Raw genomic sequence first — 21,581 nt, forward strand, 5'->3', positions numbered from 1 at the left:
GAGGGAACGTAAGGGAGCAAGTGCAGTGCATTCAGATCTGTCAATTCAAACAAATGCCCAAAAGCATTTGTTGAAAGGAGAAGCAGCAAGTTTTTGACGTACTACAAGGTAATCTCATTGTAATAATCTCTGCTGTGCAGCTTGACAGAGGCTTTCTTTGACCACTTTGATTCTCTACCCTTCTACACACTGTCTTGCCAGGAAGAGAGCTGGATCAGCTCTACCTATCCAGAATTTTCCTTCTGTTCCCTACCAAGTCGTGTGCTGGGAAACTCTGGCTGCTAGTGTTTTGCTTAGAGCTCCCACATCCCCAGTACCATAAGAAGCCTAGAATAAAGTTGTCAGAGCCTTACAACCTGTCTGTGAATGCAGGCCTCCAACACACATGTGATTCAGTGAGGGAGAAGGTGACAACAAGGTATGCTTCCTCCTGCACCATGGACAACTGGTGGCCTCAACACTCTCCTGAGACTGAGCAAAGAAATATGTGAAATTCTCCCTGGCTGATCTGTTACAGATATTTTTTCATATCACATACAGTTACAATAATAAACACTTTCCAAATAAGCCTGGAAATGTAAGCTTAGATAAATGAAATTATGGCAGACATTTACCAGCTCGATCCTTCCTGCCTTAACATTTTTAGGCAAGCACATTCTTAGTGAAGGAGAAATTCGTATTATATGACTGTGCATTATTTTCATATTATTCATATTCAGTCTTCAGAATAAACAAAACAAAACAAAACAAAACAAACAAACAAACAAAAAAACCACCAAGGGTCGAAATATAACTACTTGGAAATTTGGGGATGTTAAGCATCATATGATACCTACTTATAAACAAGTATTTTGCAAGTTAGAACTGCCCAGCAAGGGTTTTGACACAGCACAAAGTAGGCTTATGCCCTACACAATAAACACATTCACAATCTATCCCAGACTCACACTTAGGTTTCTAGCTTTCTTCATACAATTAAAAATACTTAAGCTATACTTTTATTTTATGTATGTAAATGCATGGAATGCTTATATTACAGAAGACGTATTTTTCCCCATTCTCATATCATCACTAAGCTTCTCATATGTTTATAACAGCTATTTTAAAACAAACATGCACGCTTTTGTGCAACGTTCTGCCTTACACAGATCAGCAACCTGACCTCCACTTATCAGACTATCCTGACAAACCACAACATACTACATGAGCTGGTTCAACATGTTATTTGCAGTTGCAGCCTTACCACAAGGATGACAAAGTTTCGGGTTCTTGGATTTTATTTTTATTTACTTAGTTATTTTTAAATTTCATCTTTGTTGATCCTACCTTCTGGGTTGTCCATGGTCCTTTCTCTTAATTCTCCCACCTCTTGCTCCAGGTGCAGAGTCTGAGGCTAAGTTGGTTAAGTCTGTGCTATCTGTGCTATCAAGCTCGAGCACAAAGGAATCTCAGTAAATCTGGGATGGAAGATTTGAGGAAGGGGAAGAGAGAATATCAGTGTTCTACAGCAAATTTGAGTGGATATCTAAGATTTAAAAAAAAAAATGGGGGAAAACAATATGTTTTTGGTAAGGAAAACTGTAGATTTTTAGGAATAGTAAAGACTACAGGGTGATTGAGAAAGGGATACACAACTTTGAGTTTGAATATGGAAGATTAAGAAGACAAAAAGGAAAACGGGGCAGGAAAATGCAGTAGGAGTTTCGTGCCAGCATAAGAATATCATATTTTTGAACTGATCTGAATAATGCTCTATTGACAGCCAATGCACAGACCATCACTGGTATCAATTTCAGAAGGTTACTGTCCTGAATTTACAATACTACTGGCAGATCACATGGGGAAAGAGGAGAGTTCCAATAAGGTAAGATGATGTAATGCAGTGCAGAACATTACAGTTGGGAAATTCAAACAGTAATGGTATTTCATTATCTGATGTAGCTACTCTTACAAAAACAGGTTTGAAAACTGAGATCAGAACTTTGCTAGATGATTAGACAATCATTCTGATCTTCTGCACTTACCTGCATATTCACAGATATCTAATGAGGCTTTGTATTTCCTAAACAAATAAAAGACATATAGCGTAGTGATGACTTAAGGGTACGGAGGGAGAAGCAACAGTTAATGATAACCTGTCCCCTTAGCATCAGAAACAGAGGTATGCATATTGCATGCTGGTACAAATATAGGGACAATGAGTTCTCGGTCCATATTTATACATCATTGAAAACTTTTTGTGCTCACATAAACAGTCTAGACATAATTGTACATTCAACAGAGTCAAAAATTCTTTTTAGCCAGGCAACTAATTTGTTTGTCCCAGGTTTCCATGTGTACAGGAGCTTCTAGGAATTTAATGGCTGGCTAGATCCCCCTTAAGTGCTAGCTCCCAGGACACTCGCACCTTTTATAGGGGAAAGAGAACCATTTGGGCAGCTAAAGAAAGAAATTCCTCTTTCCATGCTTGTTAGAAGGTAGCCTTCCTATAGCAACAGCTTCCAGAGCTGGTGGGGTCCATCTACCATTTCCTAAACTTGGATTTCCTGAATACAGATGCTGGCTGTATTTCATGTTCAGTACTCAGACATATTTGAAGCAGGTGAATACTAAACACAGCCACAAGATTTGTAGGAAGTAAAAATATTTCCAATCATGATACATCTGGAAAAAATTAACTGTCAGATACGCCAGCCTGTTGCTGGATCCAAGAGGCCTGACCATGTTTTGAACTGAGAAGATCATTCAGACCAACCCATCCAATAATATGTCTGTGAACAGTACCGTTTTCTCAGTTTTGATTTGACCCATGCATAGTCTCATGTATACATCTTTCAACATTTTTTAAAATTCAGATTATGTAATATAGACAACAGAGTCCCAGCTAAAAGTATCAACTTTGTCTATTTAAATCCAAAATAGACACAACACACAAATCATTTTCATCCTCATCTATAGGCACAGCTTTTATGTAGATTTTTCTAGAAGATTTTATTCCAGTAATTATTTGTTGTTTCTAAAATGTGACTTTAATCATTCATTTGCATTTCTCTCTAGTTTATAATTAATTTTAACTCTACACTGAAACACTTCATCGGGTCAATAGAGTATATAGTAATAAGGTTAGCACTGTTTTATTCTGGTTGTCTCAATAAGTTTTACATGATTATACTAAAAGAAGCAGTTAATCCTAGCTTAAATGCAACTGGTTTACTGGAGGTCAGACTCTTCTAGCCCTGTAGTCTTTAATAATTTTCTCTTAACCACTTCAGCTCTTTATTCTCTCTAGCCAAAAGAATACAGTATAAAAAGGAAGACTTGTGGGATGATGTGACTTATAAGAAAGATAATCCAAGAGGATAGGGACAAAGAGGTGGAAAGGTTCAAACTGGGGTGAAGAGAAAAATTATAGAGGCAACGACAAACATAAAAAATTTCAGAGTGAAAAGACAGAAAGTAGGACAGATGAGTAATTAAGAAAGAAAGAAAAAAAAACAACTGCACTGGAGAAGCAAAAAAATGGGGTTGTCTTGTCACATATCAAAAGTTATTTCACTTGGAACAAAGATAATGCATGGACATATAAAAACTTACTTCAGAGGAAACTGTTCTTCCTTTCCACAGTCCTATACCGGGATTTTGTTTGATCTTAAAAAGTTTAACTCTTCAGTTTTTTCAGATATATTTATTTTGGTTTTAAAGGGCAGAAATAAGGAGGATATTTGGGGATTTAGGGTTCTCTTTCCCTGTTAAGAGAAATGCTTTTTTGGCAAGCTTTATATCTATTCAGGAAAAATCAGTCTAAGACACTAAAAAACCTATACATGTGCATGTGCACTACAACAAACCACCTAACAAATGAGCTTTCATTGCACAGCTGAAAACAGCGGCAGATTGAATGTGAGAAACTAAAGCTTTAAATGGAACAAAGCATCTCCACTAGCTTTTGTAGTAATCACATGGCATTATCATCTTTTATTTGTAAGTCCTCCAGGGCTGGATTTATTTTTCCTTGCCTATTTTAAGGAAATAAAAAATGATGTGTAAGGTTCAAATACTATCAGAAACTTTTTGGGTTTTTAACCCCTAAAAACACTTATAGTAAGACATCACTAGCCTTATAAGCATTTACTGATTGCAGAAAGTAACACAGCTGAAAGATTTAAGGCTCTCATGGAATGTCAAACTGAATAAGTCAGACTACAGTACTAAGTTTTTTTGTATGATTATTATGTCTGTCTTTCAAAGTTAATCAAAACAGAAATGACTTTTTATTTCAGTTTCTAATTCTGCATATATTTACTTATCCTCCATAGGAAATATAATTTTAGGGATTTAATCATTTTGCTTGAAAGAGTTGCTGAGACTATGCCCTGCCACCTGGTCTGTAAGAAGTTTTCTTTTTTGAAACATTTGCTGTACTTAGTCACCCCAAAGAGTTTACATGCTAGAAATTGCTGTATACTACATTAATATTGAATGCTGCTCTCTTTGCTTGTTTGAAGCACAGGAATCATCATGAGTTCATTGCACTTGTTTAATGTAATACTGTGTGACATATAAACTGGAAAGGAAATTACTGGGCAGCTAAGGTTTGCCATTCAGAGAGCTCTTGGACAAAGAAGGACAGAAGATTAGAAGAGTATTACTCGGTAAGATAAACAGCATTTACATATATGTTGGGCAAGTTGTATATAGAAAAATAAAACTAAGAACAGAAGCAAGAAGGAAAAAGTGATCTCTCAACCCATAAACATTATAGTATATACATTTATAACACAGATATAGCTAAAAAATAGAGTTCTTAGACACAAATAGCTCAAAAAATAAGATATTAAAATGCACATTGCTATCAAAGACACTGAAGGCATAAGGAAGTGAAAGGGTAGACAGCAAAGGATGTGATATGAGTTTTGAGCAAACAACCGGGACATCCAGCTTACGAGTAATATCCTGTTGTACATCAGGAAGTTGTTGACATAATTTAGGATCCTCCCAAAGAATATCTTTTAAAAACAATTGCTAAGGCAGGTAAACCCCCCAAGCCAATCCTTCTGGGACTAAAATAGAAAGACAATCATTTTATGTTGGTTGTGATTTATCACTTAACTAGTTTGCATTCTCTTGGTAGCTACAAAGAGGATTTTGCATCATTCTAATTTATTAAATAAGGTATATAACATAATAGTGGGGTGCTAAGTGCAATATAAGCACATAATATACAATAATATATTACCTTATACTGGAAAGAAAGTCTGTAGCAAAAGTGACTCTAAACTTATGATAAGATAGTTTAGAAATCTGCAGGCAATAAGATAATAAGTTGAGAAAAAAAATAAAAACAAAAGTAAGTTAATAGGGTTGTGGACAAACTGTGTCTGTACAAAGGATCATCTCCATTGAGAAAAAGGAAAAAGAAAAAAAAAAACTTTCAAAGTACTTTTCCAGAAATCTACATGTTTTCCTTGGAAAAGAGGCTATTACTTTGTGCATCCAATCAAAGCATTAAATCCAGCAAATTCACTGAACAGAGCAGTAACTATAGATATTTCTGGTTAAGGAAAAGACAGTATTCAAGCAGCATGTGGTCAACTGATCCCCTGACAGTCAAAGTGACAAAAAGAAGTGGCTAAGAGAGAAAATGGTGCAAGCACTAAAAGGGACACAGGACAGTCTCTCTCTGGTTCCATTAGCACTGCTAGAGATGCTTGCAGCTGTACGGGGTCAAGGAGGCCACGCTGTTTGGCACCACTGGGAAAAAGATACCTATGAAAGAGTAAAACACCACATGGCAGTGAGGAATGAGGAAAGAGCGGGAGAAACAACCCTGCAACACCAAGGTCAGAGGAGATGGAGGGGGAGGAGGTGCCAGAGTTCAGATTCCCCCACAGTCTGTGGAGAGTGCTGGGGCAGCGCAGGTTCTCCTGACAGGAATTGTGGCCCATATAAAGTCCATGCTTGCTTTCTAAAGGGCTGCAGTTTCTGTTAAGTGGTAGAGAGGTAAGAATTGTATCTATGGTAGGATTCAACTGCCTAAACACTGGCATTTAGTTCTAACTGCAATGCCCTAACACTTCCAAAATAGGAGCATGGAGCTACCAGATATGACACCAGAATTACCCAAGATCCACCCTGATTTGGGGTACCTGCTGGAGTAAAGCTCTGCAGTAGCTAATATGACACTAGATGCCAGTTTTGGCAAGCAGAGACCCCAGCTGATACAGTTAAGACAGCCAGGGCAAGCTTCAGAGCAGGTTCAGTTTCAGCAGATTAATGACAGCGCAAACACAGCTCATTTAACACAGGGGTTTGTATCTGGGACTGATTTGACTCAGTCCAACAGGTAAATGTACTGACCTGATCTCTCTTGGACACCTCACCAGCCTCCTCTTCAATAGTCTGTAGAAGAGACACAGAAGGATGCCCCTTTGATGTGAACTACGGGCTCTGCTGAACACTCACTGGTTGATTAAAAAACCATATACTAGGGTCTATGCAGCAAAGGGTTATAACTTGCTATACAGGATATTCACAGATACACAGGAGTAAAGTTATATGTATACTGGAATTGTAGTGACAAAAAAAAAAAAAGAACAATATAGGAAAAGCAGGGGGATGATACCTTCCTCCGTCTCACTCTCTGCTCTGTGTTCTTGCTTTTCCTGGTGCATTGCTCTTACATGGGCAAGAAGCTGTCTCTCCAGTCTCTTTAATCCACCCACAAAGTTTGTCAGATCAGTCCTTATGAAGTAGGCTAGGAAAGCAGACCTCTCTACAGCTATAAAGGCTGACCCAAATTATCCTAAGGGGTAATGCTGTCAGGCTGTAAAAGGTCTTTGGACCTTTTTGCTGCATGGACCTTCAAACACCCTCTCTCTGTAGTCTTTGTCCAGAAAAAAAGGTTACAGAAGAGAAAAATGAGCCTTGCTAATGCATGCATATGTAAGTAATAGAACACATGAGTGTTGATCTCTTACCACATGTTGCAGAGATGCAAACTGTACTACTGTTAATAATATCCCAGGAATATACAAAAATCTTCTCCAATCATAGCAACACAATCATCATGTGTGCACCATCAAATATTTATAAAGAGTGCCAGCAACATCTGCTCTTCTCTACAATGATTAATATGTACTTATTAATAATACTTTTTTTTTTTCCCCACAAAATATCTCCAGTCATTTTCACTGAACTGAATAAAAAGATCTTGCTATGGAAGACTGATGTTTATAGGCACGTTAATTGTATATGTAATAATTCATTGAGAAAATAACATTTAATTCTGAAGTTCCCTGTGAACCTGTCACAGATAAATTAGTTACTGCAAGTTTTACTTAGTGTGCTGAAATTGCCCAGTATTTGACTGAACTTCAGCCTAAGTAGCTGAACTTGCAGCTCTTTGGAAATCTCAATCTGGGTTTTAAAATTATTAGGTTTTATCTCCTCCTTAAAGTAATACAGATTATGTTTTATGCAGATCTTCACTTAATGTCTTACCAGTCATTAAGCAAACACCAACAGATATTTTATTCCATTTTACATCACAGTTTTGGGGAGGGGTTGAATTCATCTCCATAGGGCGAATGAGGTGCAAATGGGTCAACATGTTAATGGACCCAAAAACTCTGCACAATATTGCAGAAACTTTCTCTATAGATGGGCTTGCTTGACATACACTGTTCTATCATCAAACTCACACATTATATTTAATAAAACCATGTATCTCAGGTATATCTATGACAAAGTATAGGTATATCTATGACAAACTATCACAAACCCTCTCTAAATGCAGTACTGAAGATATACAGATGGAGTTATCCATCTGTTGAGTAAAATCACAAAATGCTCCAGAATCCAAAAGGTATAAAAGATATAAAAACATAGATGGCAGTATCTTTTATCTAGGACATAGCATTGCTAAAAATACACTGAATTTTAATCCTGGATGAGGATTAAGGTTATTTATAATAAAAAGAGAAAGAGCGAGCAGGAGAGCACAGATTACATTTAGTCCTCATAATTACTTTGTTCTCTGGATATTTTTTTCTTCTGTTTCTTGGTTTCTCATAATACTTAACAGGTCATAAATCCTGTCACATCTTTCTTTGCAGCAAGATCTCTTTTTAACTAAAATATCTCTGTGCTTCTGGGGTGACAAAATAAACCAAGAATTCAGTTTGCTAATTTTACTTCTATTTAAAATCTCGGCATCATTTTGTAACTACTAAAAACAAAGAATTGTAGCTCAGTGTACATAACTATGGACATTCAAAATGAATTTAAAAAGTCATATTTAGTCCAAAAATGTACATATCAGGTTAAAATCCCTTCAAATGAAAGGATCTTACAGGTACAAGGGCCATAAGAATTCAAGCTGGAAGATACAAATTTATTTTGGAGAAGGCTCAGGGGAGACCTTATTGCTCTCCACAACTACCCAAAAGGAAGCTGTGCGGAGCTGGGGGTTGGCCTCTTCTCGCAGAAAACCAGTGATAGAACTAGAGGGAATGGCCTCAAGCTGCACCAGGGGAGGTTTAGGTTGAAAATGAGGAGACATTTCTTCTCAGAAAGTAGTCAGGCAATGGAAGGGGTTGCCCGGGGAGGTGGTGGAGTCACTGACCCTGGTGGTGTTCAAGGAAAGGTTAAATGTGGTGCTTAGGGACATGGTTCAGTGGGTGACATTGGTGGTAGGGGGATGGTTCGACCAGATGTTCTTGGAGGTCTTTTCCAACCTTAATGATTCTATGAAATTCCAAGAAGAACATAAACTGATCAAGAAAAGAATCTGTTGGTGGGTAAGGGGCACACTCTGGGCTGTCCTATCACTCTGCCTTTAAATGAGAGGATGGAAGCACACTGGTTCTGTAAAGACCACAAAGCACACAGACAGCCAGAGGCTGAACAAGGGGATTCAGTTAGTTCCGTTGGCAAAACCAGAAGTCTTTTACGGAAGGATGGGGCACGACCAGAGGAAATCTTCCACCAGTTCTTAATAAAAGGATGTTAAAAACTGAGTCCTTTTACAGAAGGAGTATTCACAGAATCCACAGCTTGGCTTAATTTTAACCAAGGTACAGGCTAAATTATTTCGCAGTAGTAAAAAACAAATATATATAGAAAACAGACCAATTCAGCAAAAACTGAAGGTGCTCTGCTAGGATAAAAAACACTTCCATCTGGCCCTGCCACAGGACCAGTGGTTCTGATGGAGCACTTGGTCTGGACACCAGCAGTCAACTCTGGAAGCGTTTGATACCCTTCAAGTATTCCCCCGATTAACGTACCCCTTCAAGCCTCCTGAGTCTAAAGGAAGGCTCAGCTTTGCCCTGGACTGGAGGTCTTATGCATATTGGTGTTTAAAAGGAAAAAAGAAAAAAGAAAAAAAAAAAGACACACAAAGGATCTCCATTCTCTGGCTAAGCTTTCATTTGAACATCAACCTGTAGAGGAATCAAGGTTCGTGCCTTCTGGGTGAATCAGATTAAAATTTAGAAGGTTTGAAATGTCTGCCTACCCAATATAGCGTTGCAAAGTAATCCCTTCCCTTGGGCCACGTTCTACATGCAGCAACTTCCAGTGGCTTCCGTAAAACCACTTCTGCACAGGCCCCACCAGTCTTTTCCTGTCCCTAGAGCTTGGCTGCACCCCTCGCATTCGAACCATGCTGCAGCCTCCCCAGGGTGGGCTGCCAGCTCCAGCCCATGTTCCCTGACAGCCCCCACCTGGGTACGCTCAGTCTCCACATTGATTATACACTGCCAGACTTTTTTTTTTTTCCATCCCATATGAAGCTGTGGATGAGAGAATACCAAAACAACTCCCCTGGGCTTGCCAATAGATGGCACATCGCATGCGTGGCCCACACACGTTTATAAATGTGTGTGTGAATTTCGGGTACATTTATGTGAAACACTCAAGAAATAGCTCAAAATTGTGAATATCAAAGACTGCCAGATGTCTCCTTGATCAATAGGCTACCTCAGACACGAGCAAAGGCTGGGTTAGTATATTAGCAATCTGACAAAGCAGAAGGATACACTTATGTGTTTTTCTCAACAGTAATAAAAGCACTTTTTAAATTTCTATTTTTAAAGCATTGCACAACATGAATTAATTTCCAATGACTAGGCTTACTAGATAAATACTCAGGAAAAAGGGGGAAAGTGGGTTATATCCTGCTCACCCCACCCTCACTTAGGTAGAACATGCTGGCTTCCACACTGTCCTTTCAGATCACTAATTTCAAAGAGTTGTACCTACCTGGCAAAGTGAACTTATTAAATATGTTTGAACCAGACTTCAGAGAAGCTGAATGTGGACCAATTAAAGTTACATATACCATTCACAATCTCTGCATTAGCCACCTCCTTATTACCGGCTCCTGGTTTTTATACTCTAAGATGATTTCTCAACACAGATTCAGTCTGAAAAAGGGTTACATACAGCCCAACTGAGACACCTACGTGTTATGTGAAAACATAGAATACTTTCAATTTTAAAGCTAATATTATGAATATACTTTCTCCGTATTTTTTAATCACAGTGCATGTCCTCTTTAGTTCTGTATTTCATAACAGAGAGAAAATTATGCTGTATTTATTAGATACAGTGCATTGTGTTTTGGAAACCTCTGATAGCTACCATTTCTGTACTGCTGACAACTAACATATTATTCTATGACAGAAACAAGAAAAACACGGTAAATACACAATACCTTACACAGGACAACTTGGCTTAGTTTGAAATGCAGCAGAGCAAAATAAATTCTGAAGTAATAATGACTGCATATTTGATATGGCAGTGAAAAAAAAAGTGACAATTTTGGACTATAAGATAACAGAAAGTCTTATTAATTATAATGAGATTGGATTTGCCTTGTCATCAAAAGAAAATAATATATTTAAAGAAACTCATACAATGAATTAAAGGACTTGGAAAAATAGTACACTGAGGAAAATTCAGACGATTAGATGGGTGTAACATGGAGAAAGGAAGCAATAACAACAGTTTCAAGTAAGTATGGTGACCTCTTAATTGAAACTGCAGCTTGTTTTACACTGTTTTTGCATGCATTTAAGGTTGATTTTTACTTTCTGTTGACATGGAAACATGTTGTAGTGAGTGAAGAACTAGAGGAGTTAGAACAGATCCCTGGGGTTACAGTACTTTGGAAATGATGAAATATAGAGACAGATATTCTCATAAAGCAGAAGTCGGTCAGTACACTCAGCAGCTAAGTATTGTGCCCAACTCCAGTAGTACAGATCCCCAGTAGGTCAACTGGGCTGAAAAAGAACAAAGTAGTCTGGCCACATTCCCAAACAATTCCCAAATAATTATTATTATTCCTCAGTTCAAAACACAGATACCCTTCCTGTCAGCAGCTAACCAGCCTTAATTCTAAATACAGTAAGAAGAGTCAAACCTGAAATATCGACTTTATAAGCCTTAAATATTTATTTTAAGTGTAAGCCGTGGTATTCACTGATAGTATTAATGAGTCAGCAACAATAATTTCTTTTTAAAAGGTTCCTGTTATGGGAAATCACTCATAAAAAAGAAATGCTCTATTTAAAACTAGGATTTTAATTGTATGTGTCAATATTATAACTATCTGCAAAATTTTGATGGCAAAATCACAAGCAAAAGGGTGATCAAATACTACTAATCTATTTCCAATCTGTCGCAATTAATAAGTGGATGCAATGAAATGTAGAAAAAAAATGATTTCATCCATATGAACACATCATTTGATCAATTTTTGTCTGATATTTTTGTACTAATTTTATGAAATTATATACAGATTTTGGCAAAAAAAAATTAGGATTGTGTGTGATTCAAACCATTTTGTTTCCTTTTATGTTACACCAGATATGCCTATATTATCACATCAAATCGATCATTTTCAAAACTGTATTGCACTGAAAGATAGGGATCAGAGCTTATTATAAAGTTATAGCTTTTAGTATAGTGTTCATTATTTTAAGGCATAGAATACATCAAACAAAAAAGGCCCTTGTCGTGATTTCTTCATATTGTGTTTCACTGTCAGTATTTCCAGCTTCCTTTATCCTCTCTCTTAAAGCACAACACACAAGAAATCTCATCTCAGATGTCAACTGTTAGAACTTACTTCCCCTTCTTTTCAGTATATATCTGCTGTTGAAACCAATTGACTGGAAATATTTGCATTTAAATAACACCCTTATCCCACTTCTATATTTACATGGATCATTTCCATTTTTGACACAACATGAATAAATATATTTCTACATTGCGGCACTTTCTGAAACCAGAATTATTTCTCAAATCCCTAATATCACCTTTCTCTAAAATGTTTTATTTTCTTGGATCAAGAGATACAAGACTGCAGTAAAATGTGTTTATCACTCAGTAATGTAACAAAGGGATAAAAGGGATAAGATCTGCTGACACACAGAAATCAAGAAGCTATTTTTTAATTTTATTAATCCTTAAGAATATGTAAGAAAAAAGTGATCTATTAACCCTTTACTACTATGAAATAACACACACCTGGGAAATAGCATCAGCCTGGGGGGAAAAAAAAAGTTCTCTTGTGATATTTAAAATACAGTGTAAAACGTAGACATTGAAAAAAAAAAGTCAAGATAAATGGGTATACAAGTAATGATAATTTAATTGATTTAATTATCTTGAATGATACACAGATTTCAAAAGTAAATAAGGCTTTTCATAAGAGCTTTACTAGAGTATATATTACGTGTATTTATGTAAATTCACGTACAATATATGTAAGAATATAAAAAATCTATACAATATATGCTTGTATATTGTACACATGCCACATATACATATCCAATACATGAGATTATGCAAGAGAAGGTGGATTAAAACTTTTTTGAAAAGCCTTATTGACCTTTGAGATCTTATCTACATATATATATATATTTAACACAAGCTTTTGCTATGGGAGGAATTATTACACTCAAAGGTATTGCTGACATTTTCTTAACTAAAAAATAAAATAGAAAAGTCATTCCCCATATTCTTTATCTTGAACCAGTTAATGTGAAACAAAGGTACTTAAATTACAAGATATAAAATAAGATAACATGCAGTACTAAAACTGCAGGGAATTATAAAGGTTTTTCTTTGGTTGGTTTTGGTGGGTTTTTTTGTTGTTGTTTGTTTGTTTCTTTTGTATACAAGAATTAAGCAATCATTTTTGCTAGCCAGACACTGAAAAATACTTACTAAAGTTGAACATGGTTGCTTCAGCAAACATGGTGAAGCACAAGATAATTTTAAGCTTTTTTTTTTTTAATTAACATTCTGTTTGACAGTGAACTAACTTCCCAGAAGGGGAAGGAAAGGAAAGGAAGGACCTCTGTATTTCACTTCAAGTAGAATTTCTCAGCTTCTGGCAGGACTTTTTTTTTTTTTTTTCTCCTTGTTTCATCTGCTGGAAGCTACGGTTTCAGGGAGTGATTACTGAAAAGTGGTACTTCTTCCCTGATGCATAACCAATCCCAAATCTTTTAGAAAACAAATTATGCGGGATGCTATAGAGACAGAACTTATTCACTATCACTTTCCAATTTGCCATGTAATTTTATCTCCTCCTGATGTAACTTTTTTTGGTGCTACATCTGTATTAGTCAGAGCTTACATAAATTATCCTTTTAATGGACAATTTGACATAAGAGTTCTGTGAAAGAAAATGTAAAAACATTCCTGACAATTCGGACATTTTGTTCTGACAATATTAACAACTTGTGTTAAAACCATCAGTACACTTCTGAATTGTACGGCACATGCATTCAAGTTGTTAAGGCTTAAATTAGCACGCCATTATGTAAGCAGCTTTTAAACATACTTCAGAGGAACTAAATGATAAACACCTTGTGGAAACACCTGACACACGATTATGGAAGTGTTTCCAAGTTGTCTGTCTTTCAGAGTATAAATCACTGACATTATACTAAAATGAAAATAATTTCAGTGAAACCCAGATCAGAAATGTCAATCTCTAGTATTTCACAGCACTGACAATCAACATTACTTTCTGTAATCCCATACAACTAAGTTCAGGTAAATCAGTTCTCATGCATCTCTCTAACTGTAATGTATTTTACGTCCTGATTTCCTGTCAGTCACCCTTTACGTATGGGAACAGAAAAATAAGCAAGCAAACTGCTCTGCTCTGCATAACTAACATTTCTGGAAAAGAAGGGAAAAATGGTAGAAAAATTATTTTTCATTTGCTCCCAATTCTTTTCAGTTTAAGTTAGATCAAAAATCACAGTCTCAATGAAGGCTGTAGAATGATAGATTGCTAGGGGTAAATAAATAGCTTAAGCTGAAATATTGATTTTCCACCTAATTCTGTTGATGTCCTGCAAATTTCATTTCATTCAAAACACCCACAGCACCTCACAAAATTCTTCAGTTTTGGTTTGAAGAAACTGTATTTGCTCATTCAGGCTACTTTTATAACCTACATTTTCTTCCTTTTCTGTAAGGAGGGAGAAACAGCTGTACTACTTGATATATCAGGTGTTCACAAAAGAAACGTGTCATTGTACATTTCATAAGCAAATACTAAGAAAAAGTTTTTACAGGAGTGCTGCAAGCAAGGAAGTCCTATTTGCAGGTGGCCTTTGCTATACAATGTTCTGGTACAACTGCAGTAAAGAAAAGAACAAGCAGTGGGAGCCAGGACGTTGCGAGGACTCAGCCAAAACGGCAGAGGAATGCTAGCCAGGCATTTTGCCTGCTTCTCCACTGCCCTACTCACACTGGTAGTTCACATCTGAGGGAAGAGCAAATGACACTGAAAGAGCATGGAAGTGAAAATGAAGAAATGGAGGTGAATTAACAAACACACCACTATTTTGGCAATTACAATGCTGGTGTATGAAGCAGAAACAGAAGGATCCAGAGCCAAAGTGTTGACACTCTCTAAGGAACTGACAATATCTAGCAAGTGATCCACCAAATTAAAAAAAAAAAAAAAAAAAAAAGTTCAGTCCAGCCAGATTTTCAATGAACACCTTCATAACTTCCTTCAAAAATGCTTATTCATGTAAAATCCTTTTACTAAAATTTTGCTTTCTTAAAAAGCATACACAAAGGTTCAGTGCTCACAATGAAACAGACTGTCATAGCATACCATCGTTTCTGAATACTAAGGTAATACAAAGGAAAACACTTTTATTTTTTCTGTACACTGCATAACCACCAACAGTTTTAAGTAAACCCAGCCACCACCACTACTACTAACATTATTAACACATTCTCACTGCACGACTGTATCTAAGCCTGCCTAAAATAAGCAACTAGCTTATAGTCCTCCTGTTTGACAGCAGGCTCAGGTGAGAAGTATGAAGAGCTAACCAATAATCAAAGGACATGGAAGAACTTTAGATACATACTTAGTAATGCATTTCAACATATTAAAATAAGAATCATTAAAAGGTATATGCCTCATTAGCCACTGGGATGTACTAGTTATTGCCAATTAATTTTCTAAGTGCACTAGAGTCACCAAATTCCCATAAGCCTAGCCCTGCTACAAGGGATTAATGTTTTGGGATGTTCTTCATTATTTTAAACAGGGAGAGAATACATTAATACATTATTAATTATATTATATTATAGCAGAATATATTCTGCTATATATTTTTGAAACAGTCCTTAAAATATCACAGATTTCTAGGTTGGAAGAGACCTCAAGATCATCGAGTCCAACCTCCGACCTAACACTAAGTACTCCACTAAACCATATCGCTAAGCTCTACATCTAAACGTCTTTTAAAGACCTCCAGGGATGGTGACTCCACCACCTCCCTGGGCAGCCCGTTCCAATGCTTAATAACCCTTTCGGTAAAGAAGTACTTCCTAACATCCAACCTAAAACTCCGCTGTCGCAACTTTCGCCCATTCCCCCTCGTCCTGTCACCAGGCACGTAGGAGAACAGACCAACCCCCACCTCTTTACAGCCTCCTTTAAGGTAACTGTAGAGAGCGATGAGGTCTCCCCTGAGCCTCCTCTTCTCCAGGCTGAACAACCCCAGCTCCCTCAGCCGCTCCTCGTAAGACTTGTTCTCCAGACCCCTCACCAGCTTGGTCACCCTTCTCTGGACTCGCTCGAGCACGTCCATGTCCTTCCTGTAGCGAGGGGCCCAAAACTGAACACAGTACTCGAGGTGCGGCCTCACCAGAGCCGAGTACAGGGGCACAATCACCTCCCTAGACCTGCTGGCCACACTGCTTCTCATGCAGGCCAGGATGCTGTTGGCCTTCTTGGCCACCTGGGCACACTGCTGGCTCATATTCAGCCGACTATCAACCAATACTCCCAGGTCCCTCTCGGCCAGGCAGCTTTCCAGCCACTCATCTCCCAGCCTGTAGCTCTCCTTGGGGTTGTTGCGCCCCAGGTGCAGGACCCAGCACTTGGCCTTGTTGAACTTGTTGAACAAATATATTTGGCATTTACTTGAAAATGTAAAGAACAGCTTTGAAGGCTTCAAATGAGGTATTATTTCACCTACAGCCTATTTTAAAAATACCTTAGCTAGAAGTGATAGCTGCAAAGGACCTCTTAGGGACCCTACAATCAAGAGCAACCACATCACATAAATCCTTTCTTAAGCTTACCAAATTCAACCTTTACAATTCTACTGGTTTATTTTTTTCCCTCCAATAAGATTTTCCCAAATCTTTAGTCTAGTGATTGAAAAAATCTCTTTCCAAGCCAAAAGCATTTACAGCCAAGTTACATCCATTTGGTCTTAAGTATTCACTGTCGTCTAGCTTAAAGGTTATTCTTATTGTATAAATATTGTATTTCGAGGTATTAACTAAAATTTATCTACCGTTTGTCCCTCTAAACTCTCTAGACTTCTCTCACATGATGAACTCTTTATTTGAACATCCTTTGTATGCCTTTCTTTGTGCTTGTCACAACTTGAATTTATCAAAGATGGTTAACGCATGGTACACAACATCTAGGTGGGGTCTCATTAGAACTACCAATCATGGTTTAAATACCCAATACTAACAGAAATACCTTGAGTCTTATACCATACTTGACTTTTCGCTTTGACAACTCAAACTTCAACATCCTTTCCAAGTGATGAACACCTAACTTGTAGGAACTGAGTGCACATGCTTTAATACAATTTATATTGGTAAAAAATCACACGGAGAGAACAAGGCTCATCTAAACACATTGAAAAACTTTACTAACATTAAATTCACAACATTAAAAAAATTGTTCCTATATGTAGACTAGTCAGAAATGTTGAGCCACTGAAAATAATTAAGAAATGATATTTTTCTGTTGTTGCTTTGTATGAATTACACATATTATCCTGCTTATAAAAGACATTATTATTAGGGATGTAGTTATATTTTTTAATTAATTCATATCATATGGTCTATTAGCTCTCAAAGTCAGACACTGTTAAAGCAACTATACTTTATAAAAAAGTTCTCCATGTTCCTTACTCAACCAGCCCTAATTATTAGACATTCTCCCTCTGACTACCATGACTTTTCAGCTGTTAAATGGATGTCACAGCTTCATCACACGGTAAAAATGTCATTTTCTTGGCATATGGAAGCTTGGAGTTCAACACAAAGAAACCTACACCAAGGCAAGCGCAAACACCAAGGGTATATTTTACTGAATTTAGGACAATCCAGAAAAGTCAGATATGTCTTCAGCACATATTTCTTCAGAATGTTTTAGGGCAGTGGAGTCTATTTTCTGGATCTCAAATGACACAATTCAAAAACAAACACCTAAGCTGTCACCTCATCAAAGACGCAATCTTTAAAGCACGTGTGCTAGCACAGTTCTGACTATTTAGCAAAGTTTTTGTTCAAAACAGAAGCATGAAGGATGTCTCAAGCATAGAAGCAGCTCAAGTAAAGTTCAACTTGATTGCTCTCCAAAATCTATGTGGCTGTACTGTACCTACATGGCACTTTCAGCATTTAAGAGCTTTGCTGTTTCTGGTCCTGAAGACATCTTTGTTGCAAGTGCATTAATCTTTCAGTGCAACCCAGTGGATTCATCAATGGTACGCTGCTTTAGTAACAAATCAAAATCAAGATGAAGCTTTTCACACTATCTTAATCTAATCCTTAGATTAATAGAATGGAAAAAATCTGGAAGTCCTGAATTATTTCAGCACTTTGTTCAGAGAACCACACATTAAGCAGTAGAATGAAGCTGTATCAAGTTACATTTCACAGTCCTTAAAAAACCAACCATGTTCTCAGAACACAACTGCCTATAAAAAAATACTACAATATGAAGAGGTGATGGAAGTCATTCTCTATAGGTGTTATGCAGTAGTAATTGCAGGTTATAGCTATGCTATGATGTGAGCTGTGGCACACGGCCACTTCATAATGCAAACGTAGCACTATTACCTGCAATTCAAAACCGATGTTGGACTGTAATCTCTTCACACTCATTTCAGCTGAAGTACCTGGGAAGCAGACTAATTCTCACTACTAAGTCTCAAAGTTAAATTTTGGAATACCTTCTGCAGACCTGCCTGGGAAGAGGTGTAAGTGGACACACACTGTCCTGCTCAAGTACTGCCACCCTTTCCTCTGTGCACATGATGCAGATATGAACAGGGAACTACACTCACCTTACACCTTTGGTATAAGCCAGTATTTGATCCCAAAGCAGCTTTACTGTTTTGTGAAATGGTAACTAAACAGTCACAAAAGATTCACTCCATGTGTTCACTCCCATGTACAGTTTCAAGACATTATCCTTTGCCTATGCAAACTACTTCAAATGTAAAAATCAAATGGCTGATTTTACACAAATTCCCTGAATTTTTGCTGCAGCCAGAAGCAAAACACAGCAAACCATATCAAACAATATAAAATTACATTTTAATTATTAGTTTAGATTTCCTGGAGCTGATGGAAGGAACTTGCATGCAAAAAGTCAAATTGTTAACCAAAGACATTTTTATGAAATAAAACTTGATTATATTTAATTACCTCCTCTACTTTTTGGCCTATTAATAATCCTCAATTTTTAATTAATTTCCTACATTGTCCTAATGTAAGACAACAGACTTGGGTTTCCTTGTTGGGCTATCTTTGAAGGGTTTGTTCAACTAAAGGATGAGAGGGGCCTGGTTGTTAGGTTTTCTGCTCTTCCCCCCCTCCCCTCTGGATCATTTTACAATTTCAGTTCAGGTTTTTTTACATTAATATGTTTCCCAGTTAACTAACAACATTATAATAATAAATGATAAAAAGCATGGATTCTAACCACTTTGTCCTCCTTTGGGAAAGCATCCAAGGAAGCAGAAAAAAAAAAAAAAGAGAAAAGAAAAAAAAGAAGAGAAAAAGAATAAAATAGGCAAGTATTAATAGACAGATTTCAAAGAAATGCAATTCTAATAACTCTTTACAAAGAGCTAAAAACAAAATTTCAGGGAAAAAAAAAGCTTCAAATCAAAAGATCGTACTACTTCATGTGTAGAAAATATGTTTTCCCACCCTAACCCACAGAACCATGAACAACATAACAAAGGAAAGACAAGTTACAACTGAATGGAAACTTTCACAGTTTCCATTTCTGTGACTTGAAACAGTAGATGAAAAACAATTAATGTATATTCAGTTTCTTTCTGAGTAAATAATAAGCTGTATCATATGTACTCTAATTAATAGTATAACCTAACATATCGAAATAAACTATATTTTCACAGACTTGCTCTAGTGATACCACCTGCAGGTGATACAATATAATGCATCCATTTATCTTAAAATATGAAGGTACCACAATTTTTGCCAAACACATCTACGTATTTTTTACAGAATTTTATTTATTGTACTCACAGGTACATCAGAGCTATGAAGAACTTCCAAAATAATAATGAAATGGGCTTATTTCTATGGGCTTTTTCTTTGTTTACATCAAATTTCAAAACCCCTTATTCAGCTGAGTTTTAGAGCAAAGGAAGTAAAACCTGTTCTGTTGTGAACATGTTTATCTGCTATAGAACTGATGACCACTTTAACTGAATTTACATTGATGCAAAGAGATGAATTTCTCCCAGAAAAGATTGGCAACTTAAAGCCATATGAGAAAGTTATGTCATCTCATGCTAGTCAACAAAACCATGTCATACATTGTAGGACACTAGATGATCCACTAAAAATAATCATTGGACAGTAGTCTTCAAAATATTGATCCTACCAGTCATGTACAGGTGAGTGGCCAGTTCCTGATAAGGGACTGACCAAACAGAGGGAATTTTGGGCTACCCTTCAATTTTGTGGACAGCTACTGCATCTAACAGAGGAAGATTTATCTCACCTCCCTGAAAGTAGTATACCTAATCCAGTTTAATCTATTGTGTTACTTTTTAAATAAATTTAAAATAAATTGACATAACACTCTATTTGTGGTAAGGAAGGCCTTTTTTCCCTAACCAAAAATGGATTGATTTTAAAGAAGCAAAGTCTATAAGTGTATACAAAAATCTCTATAAAGAAATCTAAAATGAAATGAGTTCAATAAAAATTTCTCAATGTAGAGTATGACCTCAGCAAAAGGTTTTTTTTTCTTTCACTCTCCAAAACAACTACTTCCTTTGAGCCACCACTTAACAGAACTATACACGATGTATTCTTTTGTTTTAGTTAACTCTGTGAACCTTAAGTATCTCCAAAATACATTATTCTACTTTATACACACCTCATAATGAAGTGATGAGTGAAATTCTTAAGTAAAATGAAGCATGAAATGCCAAACTTAAGGTGAACAATCTGCAGTGTTACAATGTCAAGGAGGGTTTTTCTTAAGAGTACACATCAGAAGACTTACATTGTTTGATCGCAGGGAGACACGACCTCCACATCGAGCACAAAACTTGGTCCGGCAATAAGAGCATAAATGGCCACAACCATCTGCAAACTTTGTTTTATGACAGATTCCACATGTTGGAGCATCATCCTTGTGCTCTCCCTGGTAACGGCGGGCTTCTTCCCCTATCTTTCTTACTTGCTCTTTATAGCTTTCAAATTGTTGATGCAACCTCCTGCATAGATGAGAAAAAAGTTTATATAGCAATAATAGGAGGAAATAATACTACTGCGTATTTCTTTCTTTCAATTTAAACTAAACCTAATATTCTCAGCATGTTCACAATAATAGTGCACTTCATATCAAATACACACCACATTTGGAAGACTGTATAGAAGAATCTAGAGGAAAAAATTAACAGACATATGTATTCCTGTTAGGTTTACTTCAAAGCTAGTGAGGAAATAATTTCACTTGACCAGAAATTGATCCAAATATACAAAGACAGCAAAAAATTCATAGCTTTAAATAGAAGTATCTACCGTGTACAAAATAAAAACTGAAAGATAATTGCCTGAGCAACTTTGCATTGTCTTTTAATCAACATTATCCAGCAGGTGTAATCAAAAAGAAAAAAAGAAAAAAAAAAAAGAAAAAAAAGAAAAAAAAAGAAAAGGACGCTCAATCTTCAGTTATAGCGTTACACTTATAGTTTCAAAATACAGATTACTAACACATATAG

General features: G+C 36.6%; 1 protein-coding gene across 42 annotated transcripts in view; it reads right to left on the reverse strand.

The window, feature by feature from the left end:
• Positions 1–21,581, reverse strand: part of RIMS1 (regulating synaptic membrane exocytosis 1) — a 318,536-nt gene that overhangs the window by 184,715 nt on the left and 112,240 nt on the right. For 38 of the 42 annotated variants that reach the window (XR_010830508.1, XR_010830507.1, XR_010830509.1 and 35 more), the window contains 2 exons: positions 20,861–21,074; positions 19,298–19,309 (listed from right to left, as the gene is read on the reverse strand). The exons of 1 other annotated variant lie outside the window; for it this stretch is intronic. Coding sequence is in view for 38 of the 41 variants with exons in the window: in XM_048077390.2 (XP_047933347.1) it covers positions 19,298–19,309; positions 20,861–21,074 (226 nt within the window). In the remaining 3 variants the exon portion in view is untranslated. The remainder of the gene's footprint in view (positions 1–19,297; positions 19,310–20,860; positions 21,075–21,581) is intronic. 3 more of the 42 variants (XM_066994682.1, XM_066994676.1, XM_048077432.2) reach the window with 1 other exon arrangement.

The sequence above is a fragment of the Anser cygnoides genome, chromosome 3 (genome assembly GCF_040182565.1).
Source record: "Anser cygnoides isolate HZ-2024a breed goose chromosome 3, Taihu_goose_T2T_genome, whole genome shotgun sequence".
NCBI classification, from domain to species: domain Eukaryota; kingdom Metazoa; phylum Chordata; class Aves; order Anseriformes; family Anatidae; genus Anser; species Anser cygnoides.